Source organism: Ammospiza caudacuta, chromosome 35 (assembly GCF_027887145.1).
Source record: "Ammospiza caudacuta isolate bAmmCau1 chromosome 35, bAmmCau1.pri, whole genome shotgun sequence".
NCBI classification, from domain to species: Eukaryota; Metazoa; Chordata; class Aves; order Passeriformes; family Passerellidae; genus Ammospiza; species Ammospiza caudacuta.
The window spans coordinates 2,019,147-2,034,977 of record NC_080627.1 but is presented as its reverse complement, the minus strand read 5'-3'; the positions used below and the strand labels follow the sequence as shown (position 1 = coordinate 2,034,977).

Below are 15,831 nucleotides of genomic sequence, written 5' to 3'. Positions count from 1 at the left end.
CCTGGGTGAGACACCCCAAAACCCCCCTGAGATCCCCAAAACCCTCCTGGGATCCTCCCATGTCCCTAGTGCCACCCCCATGTCCCCAGTGCCTCCCCTGTCCTGTCCCTGTCACCCCCACCTGGGCTACCTGCTGGAGAACAGTGGCATCGGCCTGGGTGAGACACCCCAAAATCCCCCTGAGATCCCCAAAACCCTCCTGGGATCCTCCTGTGTCCCCTTTGTGTCCCCTTTGTGTCCCCTCCAGTCCTCCTGGGGGGTCCTTTAGGACACCTTGAGGGGGGGGTGTCTCTGCCCCCCACTCTGTCCCTGTTGTCCCCAAGCACACCTTGAGGGGGGGGGGGGTCTCTGTCCCCTGGTGTCCCCTGACCTCTCTGTCCCTGTTGTCCCCAAGGACACCTTGAGGGGGAATCTCTGTCCCTGGTGTCCCCTGACCTCTCTGTCCCCATTGTCCCCAAGCACACCTTGAGGAGGGGTCTCTGTCCCCAGTGTCCCCTGACCTCCCTGTCCCCATTGTCCCCAAGCACACCTTGAGGAGGGGTCTCTGTCCCCAGTGTCCCCTGACCTCCCTGTCCCCATTGTCCCCAAGGCATGCAGGGCTCCACCCCCCTGGACGTGGCGGCCGCCTCCGTCATCGACAACAACGAGCTGGCACTGGCCCTCAAGGAGCAGGACCTGGAGAAGGTGGGGACAGCCCTGTGTCACCTCTGTGTCCCCTGGTGTCCCCTGGGGCAGGTGGTGACGTACCTGGCGAGCTGTGGGCTGCAGAGCTGCCCCATGCTGCTGTACCCCAAAACCCTCTGTATCCCCTGATGTCCCCCCATGTCCCCTGATGTCCCCGGTGTCCCCTGGGGCAGGTGGTGACGTACCTGGCGAGCTGTGGGCTGCAGAGCTGCCCCATGCTGCTGTACCCCAAAACTCTCTGTGTCCCCTGATGTCCCCGGTGTCCCCTGGGGCAGGTGGTGACGTACCTGGCGAGCTGTGGGCTGCAGAGCTGCCCCATGCTGCTGGCCAAGGGTTACCCCGACATCGGCTGGAACCCCTGCGGGGGTGAGAAGTACCTGGACTTCCTGCGCTTCGCCGTCTTCGTCAACGGTGAGACACCCCAGGGGGCCCCCAGGTGTCCCTCAGGTGTCCCCAGGTCCCCTCAAGGGGGTCCCTGTGTCACCCCCATGCCCCTCATGGCAGCACTGTCTGGATTTCCTGTGCTTTGCCATCTTTGTCACTGGTGAGAGACCCCCAGGTGTCCCTCAGGTGTCCCTGTGTCCCCTCATGGGACCTCCCAGGTGTCCCCCTGTCCCCTCCTGTGGGTCTGTGTTTTGGGGGGTCCCTTTTAGGGGTCCCTGTGAGTTGTGGGGTCCCGTTCCTGCAGGGGAGAGCGTGGAGGAGAACCCAGTTTGAGGTTCTCCGTTGGGTTCTCTGGGACTCCCTGTGCTGGGGGTTTTGGGGTTCCCTGTTTTAGGGCTTTTAGGGTTCCCTGTTTTGGGGGTTTTAGGGTTCACTGTTTTAGGGGTTTTTGGGGTTTGTGTTTTGGGTATTCTGGGGTGTCCTTGTGACTTTTGGGGTCTGATTCCCCAGGGGAGAGTGTGGAGGAGAACGCCAACGTGGTGGTGCGGCTGCTGATCTGGGACTCTCTGTTTTAGGGGTTTTAGTGGTTTTTAGGGTTTGTGTTTTGGGAATTCTGGGGTGTCCCTGTGACTTTTGGGGTCCCATTCCCCAGGGGAGAGCGTGGAGGAGAACGCCAACGTGGTGGTGCGGCTGCTGATCCGGCGTCCCGAGTGCTTCGGGCCGGCGCTGCGGGGCGAGGGCGGCTCGGGGCTGCTGGCCGCCATCCAGGACGCCCTGAGCATCGCCCAGGACCCCGCCCGGGACGGGCCCAGCGGCCGCAGGGAGAGGAGGCCGTGAGCACTGGGAGTGGGATTGGGGTTGGGATTGGGACTGGAATGGGGACCCCGCCCGGGACGGGCCCAGCGGCCGCAGGGAGAGGAGGCCGTGAGCACTGGGAGTGGGATTGGGGTTGGATGGGATTGGGAGTGGGAGGGGAATGGGAATAGGAATGGGAATGGGTGGGGTTGGGATGGAATTGGGATTGGGATTGGGATTGGGATTGGGATGGGGACCCTGCATGGGGGCGGGCCCAGCGGCCGCAGGGAGAGGAGACCGTGAACACTGGGGTTGGGATTGAGTGGGGTTGGGATGGGATTGGGATTGGTATGGGGACCCCACCCGGGCTGGGCCCAGCGGCCGCAGGGAGAGGAGGCCATGAGCATTGGGATTGGGGTTGGGATTGGGATTGGGATTGAGTGGGGTTGGGAATGGGAATGGGGTTGGGAATGGGAATGGGATTGAGATGGGGACCCCACCCGTGACAGGCCCAGTGGCCACAGGGAGAGGAGGCCACGAGCACCAGAAGTGGATTGGGGTTGGAGTTGGGATTGGGTGGGGTTGGGAATGGAATAAGGAATGGGATTGGGATTGGATAGGGTTGGGAATGGGATTGGGATTGGGTGGGATTGGGAATGGGGAACGGGAATGGGTGGGAATGGGATTGGAAATGGGATTGGATGGGGTTGAGAATGGGAATGGGAATGAGACTGGAAATGGGATTGGGTGGGGTTGGTAATGGAATTGGGATCAGGAATAGGGTTGGGGTGAGGATGAGGATGAGGGTGAGGATGAGGATGGTGATGTGATGTCCGTAACGAGAAGTGAAGTGAGGCTGAAGACAGAACAGAGAGGGCATCAAGGCATGAACAGGAGGATGAGGATGGGCTGGAATGGGGTGGGGTGAAGATGACAATACTGGGATGGCCTGGGGGACCCCATGGTGACCCCCTTGACCCCTCAGACCCCCCGTTCCCCCCAGGTTCGGGCCTGAGGAGCCCCCCGAGGAGAACCGGGTGCACCTGGGCCACGCCATCATGTCCTTCTACGCCGCCCTCATCGACCTGCTGGGCCGCTGCGCCCCCGAGATGCACGTACGGACCTGGGGGCTTTGGGGGGACTCAGGGGGGTCCTGGGGGGTCAGGACTCGGAGTGTGACCCCCCCCTCCCCCTGTGTGACCCCCACAGCTGATCCAGGCGGGGAAGGGGGAGGCCCTGCGGATCCGGGCCATCCTGCGCTCGCTCGTCCCGCTCGAGGACCTGGTGGGGATCATCAGCCTCCCCCTGCAGATCCCGGCGCTGGGAAAAGGTGGGGAGGGGTCCCCAAACCTGAGGAGGGACACCCCAAAATGTGGGGACTGGGGTGGGGGACACCCCAAAATGTGGGGATCTGGTGGGGATCATCAGCCTCCCCCTGCAGATCCCGGCGCTGGGAAAAGGTGGGGTGGGGTCCCCAAACCTCGGAGGAGGGACACCCCAAAATGTGGGGACTGGGGTGGTGGTCATCAGCCTTGGCAGCTATTTGTGGAGTTCTGGGGTGCCCTGAATTTTGGGGTCCCATAGATGGGAACGTGGTAGAGCCCCTCATGGCCACCAGCCAGGCTGGGGGGCTCTGGGGACACAGGATTTGGGGGATTTCGGGCTGTTTTAGGGTATGGGGAGTTTTGGGGTGCCCTAAATTTTGGGGTCCCATAGATGGGAACGTGGTAGAGCCCCTCATGGCCACCAGCTGGGCTGGGGGGCTCTGGGGACACAGGATTTGGGGGATTTCGGGCTGTTTTAGGGTTTGGGGCTATTTGGGGAGTTTTGGGGTGCTCTGAGTTTTGGGGTCCCACAGATGGGAACGTGGTGGAGCCCCGCATGGCCGCCAGCTTCGTCCCCGAGCACAAGGCGCCCATGGTGCTGTTCCTGGACCGCGTTTATGGGGTGCAGAACCAGGAGTTCCTGCTCCACGTGCTGGAAGTGGGGTTCCTGCCCGACATGCGCGCGGCCGCCTCGCTGGACACGGTGAGGGGCACCCCAAAACCCCCCGGGGCTCCCCAAAACTCCCTGCAGGGTTCATTGGGCCTGCAGCAGGCCCTGTTCCCTCCTGTGGGTCTGGGATCCCCCAAATGTTCCCTATGGGATGGGTCTGGGATCCCCCAAATGTTCCCTATGGGATGGATGTGGAGTCCCCCAAATCTCTCCTATGAGATGGATTTGGGATACCCCAATCTTCCCTCTTTGACCCCCCAAATCTTCCATATGAGATGGATTTGGGGTCACCCCAATCTTCCCTGTTTGATCCCCCAGATTTCCTCCATAGGATGGATTTGGGGTCACCCCAACCTTCATTGTTTGACCCCCCAGATCTTCCATATGGGACAGGTGTGGGGTCCCCCAAATCTCTCCTATGAGATGGATTTGGGGTCACCCCAATCTTCCCTGTTTGACCCCCCAAATCTCCCCCATGGGATGGATTTGGGGTCATCCAAAATCTTCCCTATATGATCCCCCAAATATTCCCTGTGGGATGGATTTGGGATCATCCAAATCTTCGCTGTTTGACCCCCCAAATCTCCTCTATGGGATGGTTTTGGGGTCACCCCAACCTTCCCTGTTTGATCCCCCAAATCTCCTCTATTGGAGACATCCCCAAATTCCCCCCATGGGATGCATTTGGGGTCACCCCAATCTTCCCTGTCTGAACCCCCAAATCTCCCCCACGGGACACATCCCCAAACTCCCCCATGGGACACCTGTGTCCCCATGTCCCCTCAGGGTGTGTCCCCATGCCGTGACCCCCCCATGTCCCCCCCAGGAGGCCACGTTCAGCCCCTGATCTCCTCTATGGGACACATCCCCAAACTCCCCCATGGGACACCTGTGCCCCCTGTCCCCAGGTCCCCTCAGGGTGTGTCCCCACGCCGTGACCCCCCCTTGTCCCCCCCAGGCCACGTTCAGCACGACGGAGATGGCGCTGGCGCTGAACCGGTACCTGTGCCTGGCGGTGATGCCGCTCATCACCAAGTGCGCGCCGCTCTTCGCGGGCACCGAGCACCGCGCCATCATGGTGGACTCCATGCTGCACACCATCTACCGCCTGTCGCGCGGCCGCGCCCTCACCAAGGCCCAGCGCGACGCCATCGAGGAGTGCCTCATGGCCCTCTGCAGGTGGGACCCCAAACGGGCACCAAAATGGCACCGTGGGCCCCGGGGGTTGGCGTCTGGCACCAAAAGCAGCCCAACTCTTGTGGGGAACCCAACCGCCAAGGTCAACCCAACGGCCAGGGTCTACTCAACTGCCATGGTCAATCTAATCCCCATGGTCAACCCAACCGCCATGGCCAACCCAATCCCCCTAGTCAACCCAACTCTTGTGGGGAACCCAACCGCCATGGCCAGCCCAACTGCTATGCCCCACCCAACCACCATGGCCAACCCAACCCACCCGCCATGGTCAACCCAATCCTGATGGTCAGCCCAACCACCATGATCAACCAAACTCTCATTGCCGACCCAACCACCATGGCCAGTCCAACCACCACAATCAACCCAACCGCCATGGCCAACTTAACCCCCCTGGTCAACCCAACTCTTGTGGGGAACCCAACCGCCATGGCCAACTCAACAGTCATGGTCAACCCAACTGGCATGGCCAACCCAACCATGATGGCCAACTCAACTGCTATGGTCAACTCAACTGCAGTGGTAAACTCAGCCCAACCCAACTGCCATGGCCAACCCAACCGCCATGGTCCACCCAATCCCCATGGTCAGCTCAACCACCATGGTCAACTCATCCCCCCTGGTCAACCCAACTCTCATCGCCAACCCAACCACCATAGTCAAGTCAACTCTTATGGCCAACCCAACTGCCATGGTCAGCCCAACCACCATGGTCCACTCAGTCTCCATAGTCAGCCCAACCACCATGGTCAGCCCAGCCGCCAAGGCCAACTCAACTGCTATGGCCTACCCAACCACCTCAAGGCCAACCCAACCCTCTTGGTCAACTCAACTGCCATGGCCAAGCCAATCCCACAGCCAGCCAATCATGGTGTCCCTTCCTGAGGTCCAACATGACCCCACCGAGTGTCTATGGTGAACCCCCAGACCCCCCTGACCCCCATTTCCCCCCCCAGGTACATCCGCCCCTCGATGCTGCAGCACCTCCTGCGCCGCCTCGTCTTCGACGTGCCCATCCTCAATGAGTTCGCCAAGATGCCCCTCAAGGTGAGCCCCGGGGGTGTCCCCGTGCCCTGACCCCCCCAGAGTGACCACAGAGTGACCGCAGAGTGACCACCCTGTCCCCCCAGCTGCTGACCAACCACTACGAGCGCTGCTGGCGGTACTACTGCCTGCCCAGCGGGTGGCCCAACATGGGCGTCAGCTCCGAGGAGGAGCTGCACCTCACCCGGAAGCTCTTCTGGGGCATCTTCGACTCCCTGGCGCACAAGGTGGGGTCACGGGGTGGTGATACACCTGGGGGACACACCTTGGTGGGGGGACACCTGGGGAGACACACCTGAGGGACACACCTGGGTATGGTGGTGGTGGGAACATGGGAATGGGGGTGAGGGGGATGTGGGGACACTGGGGACACTGGGAGCATGGGGATGGTCATAGTGGGGACATGGGGATGGTCATAGTGGGGACATGGGGATGGTGACACTGGGGACATGGGGTGGTGACATTGGGGACATGGGGATGGTCATAGTGGGGACATGGGGATGGTGATATTGGGGTCATGGGGATGGGGGTGATGGTAGCACTGGGGAGATGAGGATGGTGACACTGGGAACGTGGACATGGGGATGGTGACATTAGGGGGAACATGGCCCTGGTGACACTGGTGCCACAGGGATGATGACACTGGAGGATCACGGCACCGGTGCCTGTGGTGGCCCTGGTGACACAGGGCTGGTGACACTGGTGCCACGGGGACGATGACACTGGAGGAACATGGCACTGGTGTCACCGGTGCCACAGGGATGATGACACTGGGGGATCATGGGTTTGGTGCCTGTGGTGGCCCTGGTGACACCGGTGCCACAGGGACGATGACACTGAAGGATCACGGCGCCAGTTCCTGTGGTGGCCCCGGTGTCACCGTGTCCCCTGTCCCCGCAGAAGTTCGAGGCCGAGCTCTACAAGCTGGCCATGCCGTGTCTCTGCGCCATCGCCGGCGCGCTCCCGCCCGACTACGTGGACGCCAGCTACTCGTCCCGCACCGAGAAGAAGGCCTCGGTGGATGCTGAGGGCAACTTCGACCCCAAACCCGTCGAGACCCTCAAGTAGGGCTCCCACAGACCCCTCCCCGTGCCAGCAGGAGCCCCCCGACCCTGTTTGTGCTCATGGAGACCTCTTGATCTCATCCATCTTCATCCAGACCCACCCATCCTCATCCACATCCTCATGGAGATCTCCTAACCCCAACTATCCTCATCCAGACCCGCATGGAGAGCCCCCAGCCCCATCCAGATCCTTATGGAGACCCCCCAAACCCACCCATCCTCATCCAGATCCTCATGGAGAGCCCCCAGCCCCATCCAGATCCTCATGGAGACCCCCCGACCCCATTTATCCCCCTGGAGACCCCCCCCAACCCCATCTGTCCTTACCCAGAAATCCCCAATTTGTCCATCCTCATCCTCATGGAGACCCCTTCCCAATCCATCCTCATCCTCATGGAGACCCCTCCCCAATCCATCCTCATCCTCATGGAGACCCCTTCCCAATCCATCCTCATCCTCATGGAGACCCCTCCCCAATCCATCCATCCTCATCCTCATGGAGACCCCTCCCCAATCCATCCATCCTCATCCTCATGGAGACCCCTCCCCAATCCATCCATCCTCATCCTCATGGAGACCCCTCCCCAATCCATCCATCCTCATCCTCATGGAGACCCCTCCCCAATCCATCCATCCTCATCCTCATGGAGACCCCCATCCTCTCCCAGACCCCCCAACCCCATCCAGGCCCCCATGGGGTTCATCCATCCTCATCCTCATGTCCCCCCATGACCCTGCTGTCCCCCCTGACCCCGATGCCCCCCCCGACCCCGCTGTCCCCCCGTGTCCCCCCTGACCCCGCTGTCCCCCCGTGTCCCCCCTGACCCTGCTGTCCCCCCTGACCCCGCTGTCCCCCCGTGTCCCCCCCAGTGTCATCATCCCCGAGAAGCTCGACGGTTTCATCAACAAATACGCCGAGTACACGCACGAGAAGTGGGCCTTCGACAAGGTGGGGACCCCCTGAGACCCCCCAGCAGCCCCCAAACCTGTGGGACATCCCCAGGACCCCCTGGGACCCTCCAGACCCCTGGGACACCCCCGGGGTCCCCTCTGAGCCCCCCAAAATCTGCACAACCCCGGAGCTGCTGCAGCGCCATGGAGCACCCGGGACCTTCAACCCTTGGTGACCCCCAAATCTCTGTTGTCACCCCAAATCTTCTCTGTCCCCCCCCAAATCTCTGTTGTCCCCCCAAATCTCCTCTGTCCCCCCCAAATCTCCTGTGTCCCCCCCACCCCGATGTCCCCAAGCCCCCCTGACTTTTGTGTCCCCCTCCCCAGATCCAGAACAATTGGACTTTTGGGGAGACCGTGGACGAAGAAGCCAAAACCCACCCGATGCTGAGACCCTACAAAACCTTTTCTGAGAAGGTACCACGGGACCCCCGGGACCCCCCCAGACCCAGGGGGACACCCCCAGACCCAGGGGGTCTCCCCAAACCTGGGGGGACACCCCAAACCCAGGAGGACACCCCCAAACCCCCCAGGACCGGGAGGTCTCCTGGTGGCCACCAAGGCCACGCTGGGAGCCCCCAACCCCTTCCCTCCTGCTCCTCATGGAACCCCCCCCCGAACCCCCGATTTTGGGGTGCCCCCTGACCCAGGGGAACACCCCCAGACCCAAAGGGACACCCCCAAACCCATATGAACCCCTCAAACCTGGGGAGACACCCCCAGGACCGGGAGGTCTCCTGGTGGCCACCAAAGCCACGCTGGGAGCCCCCAACCCCTTCCCTCCTCCTCCTCATGGACCCCCCCCAAACCCCCCGATTTTAGGGTGCCCCCTGACCCAGGGGAACACCCCCAGACCCAGAGGGACCCCCCCAAACTCAGGGGACACCCCCCAGACCTACCAAGACCACATTGGGAGCCCCCAACCCCTTCCCTCCTCCTCCTCATGGACCCCCCCCAAACCCCCCGATTTTGGGGTGCCCCCTGACCCCTTGGGACCCCCCAGGACAAGGAGATTTACCGGTGGCCCATCAAGGAGTCCCTCAAGGCCATGCTGGCCTGGGAGTGGACGGTGGAGAAGGCGCGGGAAGGGGAGGACGAGCGCACGGAGAAGAAGAAAACGCGAAAAATCTCCCAGAACGCCCAGGTGGGACCCCAAAAACACCTCGGGAGGGGATTGGGGCACCCCAAAATCATCTGGGGGGAGATGAGAGAGGAATTAGGGGTGTGGAGAGCCCCAAAAACACCTCGGGAGGGGATTGGGGCACCCCAAAATCGTCTGGGGGAGGTGAGGAGGGGGTTAAGGGTGTGGAGAACCCCAAAATCACCTCGGGGGGAGGTGGTGGGGGGAAAAGGGAGACCCCAAAATATTGGGGACCCCCTGACCCCCCCCAAATGTCACCCCCCCCCCCCAGGCCACCTACGACCCCTCCCATGGGTACAGCCCCCAGCCCGTGGATCTGAGTGGGGTCACTCTGTCCAGGGAGCTGCAGGTGAGGGTCCCAGTGTCACCCCAGTGTCACCCCAGTGTCACCCCAATGTCACCCCAGTGTCACCCTGTGTCACCCCAATGTCACCCCAGTGTCACCCAGTGTCACCCCAGTGTCACCCCAGTGTCACCCTGTGTCACCCCAATGTCACCCAGTGCCCCCCAATGTCACCCCAATGTCACCCCAGTGTCCCCCAGTGTCCTTTTGTGTCCCTCCTGTCCTCCTGAGACCCCCAAATGTCCCCCCCAATGTCTCCTTGTGTTCCCTGGGGTCCTCCCCAGGGGTGGCCCCCTAAACCCACCCCAAATATCCCCCTAAGACCACCCCAAATCCTTCCTAAATCCCCCCTAAAAAAACCCAAATCCTTCTAAAACCACCCCAAATCCCCTAAACCACCCCAAATCTCCCCTAAAACCACCCCAAATCCCCTTTAAAACCACCCCGAATCACCTCAAATCCCCCTAAAACCACCCCAAATCCCCCTTAAAACCACCCCAAATCCCTCCTAAAACCACCCCAAATCCTCCCAAATCTCTCCTAAAACCACCCCAAATCCCCCTAAAACCACCCCAAATCCTCCCAAATCCCTCCTAAAACCACCCCAAATCCCCCTAAAACCACCCCAAATCCTCTCAAATCCCCCTAAAACCACCCCAAATCCTCCCAAATCCCTCCTAAAACCACCCCAAATCCCCCCTAAAATCTCCCTAAATCCCCCCAAACCCCCCAGGCCATGGCGGAGCAGTTGGCTGAGAACTACCACAACACCTGGGGCCGCAAGAAGAAGCTGGAGCTGGAGGCCAAGGGTGAGACCCCTCCCCGAATTGGGGGAGACCCCCTGGGATACCCCTGGGACACCCCCAAGCCCAGGGGAGCTGGAGGCCAAGGGTGAGACCCCTCCCCAAATTGGGGGGCACCCCCTGGGACACCTCAAAGCCCATGGGAGCTGGAGGCCAAGGGTGAGACCCCCTCCCCAAATTGGGGGGGGACCCCTGGGATACCCCCAACCCCAGAGCAAGACCCCAGCCCCAAACTGGGGGGAGCTGTGGGACACCCCCAAGCCCAGGGGAGCTGGAGGCCAAGGGTGAGACCCCCTCCCCAAATTGGGGAGACACCCCCAGGACACCCCTGGGGCACCCCCAAGCCCGGGGGAGCTGGAGGCCAAGGGTGAGACCCCTCCCCGAATTGGGGGGCACCCCCTGGGATACCCCTGGGATACCCCCAACCCCAGGGGAGCTGGGGGCCAAGGGTGAGACCCCTCCCCAAATTGGGGAGACACCCCCAGGACACCCCCAACCCCAGGGGAGCTGGAGGCCAAGGGTGAGACCCCTCCCCAAATTGGGAGGGTCCAGGGTGTAATTTGGGAGTTCCAAGGGGTGGATTTGGGGGCTCCAAGGGGTGGATTTGGGGGTTCCAAGGAATGGATTTGGGGGCTTCAAGGGGTGGATCTGGGGGCTCCAAGGGGTGGATTTGGGGGCTCCAAGGGGTGGATTTGGGGGTCCCAGTGGGTGGATCTGGGGGTTCCAAGGGCTGGATTTGGGGGTTCCAAGGGTTGAATTTGGGGTCTCCAACGCCGCTTTGGGGCGCAGGAGGGGGCTCCAAGGAATGGATTTGGGGGTTCCAAGGGGTGGATTTGGGGGTTCCAAGGGCTGGATTTGGGGGCTCCAAGGGGTGGATTTGGGGGCTCCAAGGGGTGGATCTGGGGGTTCCAAGGGGTGGATTTGGGGGTTCCAAGGAGTGTATTTGGGGGTTCCAAGAGTTGGATTTGGGGGCTCCAATGCCACTTTGGGGCGCAGGAGGGGGCTTCAAGGAATGGATTTGGGGGTCCCAGTGGGTGGATTTGGGGGTTCCAAGGGGTGGATTTGGGGGCTCCAAGGGCTGGATTTGGGGGCTCCAAGGGGTGGATCTGGGGGTTCCAAGGGTTGAATTTGGGGGCTCCAAGGGCTGGATTTGGGGGCTCCAACGCCACTTTGGGGCGCAGGAGGGGGCTCCAAGGAATGGATTTGGGGGTTCCAAGGGCTGGATTTGGGGGTCCCAATGGGTGGATTTGGGGGTTCCAAGGGGTGGATTTGGGGGCTCCAAGGGCTGGATTTGGGGGCTCCAAGGGGTGGATCTGGGGGTTCCAAGGGTTGAATTTGGGGGCTCCAAGGGCTGGATTTGGGGGCTCCAACGCCACTTTGGGGCGCAGGAGGGGGCTCCAAGGAATGGATTTGGGGGTTCCAAGGGGTGGATTTGGGGGTTCCAAGGGCTGGATTTGGGGGTCCCAAGGGGTGGATTTGGGGGTCCCAGTGGGTGGATCTGGGGGTTCCAAGGGCTGGATTTGGGGGTCCCAAGGGGTGGATTTGGGGGTTCCAGTGGGTGGATCTGGGGGTCCCAGTGGGTGGATCTAAGGGTACCAGTGGGTGGATTTGGGGGTTCCAAGGAATGGACTTGGGGGTTCCAAGGGGTGGATCTGGGGGTTCCAAGGAGGGGATTTGGGGGTTCCAAGGGGTGGATTTGGGGGCTCCAAGGGCTGGATTTGGGGGCTCCAACGCCGCTTTGGGGCGCAGGAGGGGGCTCCCACCCGCTGCTGGTGCCCTACGACACGCTGACGGCCAAGGAGAAGGCGCGGGACCGCGAGAAGGCCCAGGAGCTGCTCAAGTTCCTGCAGCTGCACGGATACGCCGTGACCCGGTCAGGGGACACCCCAAAACCCCCCCGGGGCACCCCAAAACACCCTCAGGGACGGCTGGAACCCCGACGGGAGCCTGGAGTGTGGGGTGGGGGGAGTGAGGAATGGGGAAGGAACTGGGGGTCCTGGGAGGGTCTAAAAACACCAAAATCTCCAAATTTAGAGGGGGTCAGGGAGTGGGGGGGTGCCAGGAGTCCAGGTATTGGGGGGACTCCAAAATCCCCCCAAAATCCCTGGAGAAACCCCAAATTCAGCGGGGGTCAGGGAATGGGAGGTGCCAAGGGCCCAGGAGGGATCCAGGTACTGGGGGGACTCCAAAATTCCCCCAAAACCCACCCCAAATCCTCCCAAAATTCCCCCCAAATCCTCCTAAGATCCCCCTATAATTCCCCCAAAATTCCTCTAAAATCCCCCCAAAATCTCCCTAAAATCACCCCCCAAAATCCCCGTGATATTCCCCTAAAATGCCCTCCCAAAATCTCCCTAAAATCCCCCCAAAATCCCCCTGAAATACCCCCAAAAATCTCCTTTAAATTCCCTCAAAATCCCCTCAAAATCCTCCCCAAATCCTCCAAAAATCTCCTTAAAATTCCCCCTAAATCCTCCTAAAATCCCCCCAAAAGCCCCCCAAAATCTGGGGGTGACCCCAAGATTTGCAGCACTCAGGGCCGGTGGGAATGCAGGGAGGTTCTGGGGGATTTGAGGACCCTTTGGGGGGTCTCAGGGTGATTTGGGGAGGGGGTTCTGAGTTTTGGGGTCCCCCTTCCCCCCCCGTGGCAGGGGGCTCAAGGACATGGAGCTGGACACGTCGTCCATCGAGAAACGCTTCGCCTTCGGCTTCCTGCAGCAGCTGCTGCGCTGGATGGACATCGCCCAGGAGTTCATTGCGCACCTGGGTGAGACCCCAAAATCCCGGGGGGCTCCTTCAGAACCCCCCCAAATCCCCAGGAGTTCCCCAAATCCTCTGGGAATCCCCCAAATCCTGTGGGAGTTCCCCAAATCCTCTGGGAATCCCCCAAATCCTATGGGAGTTCCCCAAATCCTCTGGGAATCCCCCAAATCCTCTGGGAATCCCCCAAATCCCCAGTGGGAGTTCCCCAAATCCTTTGGAAGCTCCCCCAGCCCTTGGCTGGACATCGCCCAGGAGTTCATTGCGCACCTGGGTGAGACCCCAAAATCCCGAGGGGCACCCCCAAAATCCCGGGGGGCACCCCCAGATGCCCCCCAAACCCCTGTGGTCCCCCCAGATCCTCTGTGAGTTTCCCAAACCCCTCTGAGCCCCCCAAATCCCCTGGGAATTCCCTTGGCTGGACCTCACCCAGGAGCTCATGTTGGTGAGACCCCAAATCTTGGGGACACCCCCAAAATCCTGGGGGTCACCCCAATCCCACGGGACCCCCCAAGACCTCCCCTGACCCCCATTTTTCATCCCAGAGGCCGTGGTCAGCAGCGGGAGGGTGGAGAAATCCCCCCACGAGCAGGAGATCAAGTTCTTCGCCAAGGTCGGGGGGACCCCAAAAACGGGGAGGGGACACCCCAAAAACGGGGACAGGAGACCCCAAAATTGAGGAGGGGACACCCCAGAAATGGAGATGGGAGACCCAAAATTCAGGGATGGGATGCCCCAAAAATGGGGGAGGGAACACCCCAGAAACGGGGAGGGACACCCTAAAATCAGGGAGGGGACACCTCAGAAATGGAGGGGACACCCCAAAAATGGGAGGGACACCCCAACAACAGAGATAGGAGACCCCAAAACTGGGGAGGGGACACCCCAAAATTTGGGATGGGAGACCCCAAAAATGGAGGAGGGACTCCCTAAAATTGGGGATGAGGCACCCCAAAATTTGGGATGGGAGAACCCCAAAACTGGGCTGGGACACCCCAAAAACCCCTCAAAATGGGGGAGGACAGGGGATTTTGGGGTTTCTGTGGGGTATTTGGGTTTTTTGTGGGGTATTTGGGGTCTTTATGGGTTATTTGGGATTTCTGTGGGGTATTTGGAGTTCTTAGAGGTTTTGGGAGGTGTTTATGGGTTATTTGGGGTTTTTGTGGGTTATTTGGGGTTTCTGTGGGGTATTTGGGGTTTCTGTGGAGTATTTGGGGTTTCTGTGGGGTATTTGGTGTCTCTGTTGTGTATTTGGGGTTTCTGTGGAGTATTTGGGGTTTTTGTGGGGTATTTGAGGTTTCTGTGGGGTATTTGCAACTCTTACAGGTTTTGGGAGGTCTTTATGGGTTCTTTGGGGTCTCTGTGGGGTATTTGGTGTCTCTGTGCATTTTTTGGGGTTCCCTGTGGGTTTTGGGGTCCCGCTGACCCCCCCCGGTGCCCCCCCAGATCCTGCTGCCCCTCATCAACCAGTACTTCCACAACCACTGCCTCTATTTCCTGTCCACCCCGGCCCAGGTGCTGGGCAGCGGCGGCCACGCCTCCAACAAGGAGAAGGAGATGATCACCAGGTGGGACCCCAAAATCGCCCTAAATTCCCCCAAAATCCCCTAAAATCCCACCCACAAAATCCTCCCAAAATCCCACCCCAAACACCCCTCCGAGCCTCGAATCCCAACCCCAAAACCCCCCCAAAATCCCCCAAAATCCTACCCCAAAACCCCCTAAAATCCTACCCTGAAATCCCTCCCCCCAAAACTCCCCCAAAATCCCCACAAAACCCCTGCAAAATGCCAGTCCCAAAACTCCCCCAAAACCCCAACCCCAAAACCTTCCCCAGAATCTCAGCCACAAAATCCCAACCCCAGAATCCCATCCCAAAATCCCAACCCCAAAATCCCCCCAAAAACCCACCCCAAAATCCCCGCTCCAACCCTCAAATCCCAACCACAAAATTCCCCCAAAATCCCACCCCAAACCCCCCTCCAACCCTCAAAACCCAACCACAAAATCACCCCAAAATCCCACCCCAAAATCACCCCAAAATCCCACCCCAAATTCTCCCCAAACCCCCCTGCCAAAATCCCATCCCAAAAGCCCCCCAAGCCTCAAATCCCACCCCAAAATCTCCCCGACCCCAAAATCCCCCTGAGCCCCAAAATCCCACCCCCATACCCCCAAAATTCCCCCAAAACCCCCCAAAATCCCACCCCAAAATCCCCCCAAACCCCAAATCCCCATGCAAACCCCCCACATTTCCAGTTTGGGGTCCCTGGGGTTTGGGGTTTTGAGGACCCCCTGACCCTTCGTGTCCCTCCTAGGGGGGTTTTGGGGACCCCCGACCCCCTTGTGTCCCCCCTGGGTTTTGGGGACCCCCTGACCCCCTTGTGTCCCCCCCCAGCCTGTTCTGCAAACTGGCCGCGCTCGTCCGGCACCGCGTGTCCCTGTTCGGTAACTGGGGACACTGGGGGGACACTGGGGTGACACTGTGAGGGCACTGGCACTGGGGACACTGGGGGGACACTGGGACACACTGGGGTGACACTGGGGACACTGTGAGGGCACTGGGGACACTGCGGGGACACTGGGACACACTGGGGTGACACTGGGGTGACACTGTGAGGGCACTGGGACACACTGGGGTGACACTGCGGGGACTCACTGGGGACCCTGGGG

At 60.7% G+C, this 15,831-nt stretch overlaps 1 protein-coding gene across 1 annotated transcript in view; it reads left to right on the top strand.

Annotated features, from left to right (window-relative positions):
• Positions 1 to 15,831, top strand: part of RYR1 (ryanodine receptor 1) — a 92,578-nt gene that overhangs the window by 40,122 nt on the left and 36,625 nt on the right. Inside the window, exons 43-62 of the mRNA XM_058822836.1 lie at positions 590 to 684; positions 960 to 1,095; positions 1,721 to 1,901; positions 2,867 to 2,978; positions 3,073 to 3,193; positions 3,722 to 3,891; positions 4,817 to 5,037; positions 6,009 to 6,099; positions 6,183 to 6,323; positions 6,997 to 7,160; positions 8,031 to 8,109; positions 8,439 to 8,528; positions 9,115 to 9,255; positions 9,524 to 9,601; positions 10,329 to 10,404; positions 12,148 to 12,271; positions 13,050 to 13,165; positions 13,704 to 13,771; positions 14,605 to 14,726; positions 15,557 to 15,606. Of these exons, the coding sequence (XP_058678819.1) occupies positions 590 to 684; positions 960 to 1,095; positions 1,721 to 1,901; positions 2,867 to 2,978; positions 3,073 to 3,193; positions 3,722 to 3,891; positions 4,817 to 5,037; positions 6,009 to 6,099; positions 6,183 to 6,323; positions 6,997 to 7,160; positions 8,031 to 8,109; positions 8,439 to 8,528; positions 9,115 to 9,255; positions 9,524 to 9,601; positions 10,329 to 10,404; positions 12,148 to 12,271; positions 13,050 to 13,165; positions 13,704 to 13,771; positions 14,605 to 14,726; positions 15,557 to 15,606 (2,376 nt within the window). The remainder of the gene's footprint in view (positions 1 to 589; positions 685 to 959; positions 1,096 to 1,720; positions 1,902 to 2,866; positions 2,979 to 3,072; positions 3,194 to 3,721; positions 3,892 to 4,816; positions 5,038 to 6,008; positions 6,100 to 6,182; positions 6,324 to 6,996; positions 7,161 to 8,030; positions 8,110 to 8,438; positions 8,529 to 9,114; positions 9,256 to 9,523; positions 9,602 to 10,328; positions 10,405 to 12,147; positions 12,272 to 13,049; positions 13,166 to 13,703; positions 13,772 to 14,604; positions 14,727 to 15,556; positions 15,607 to 15,831) is intronic.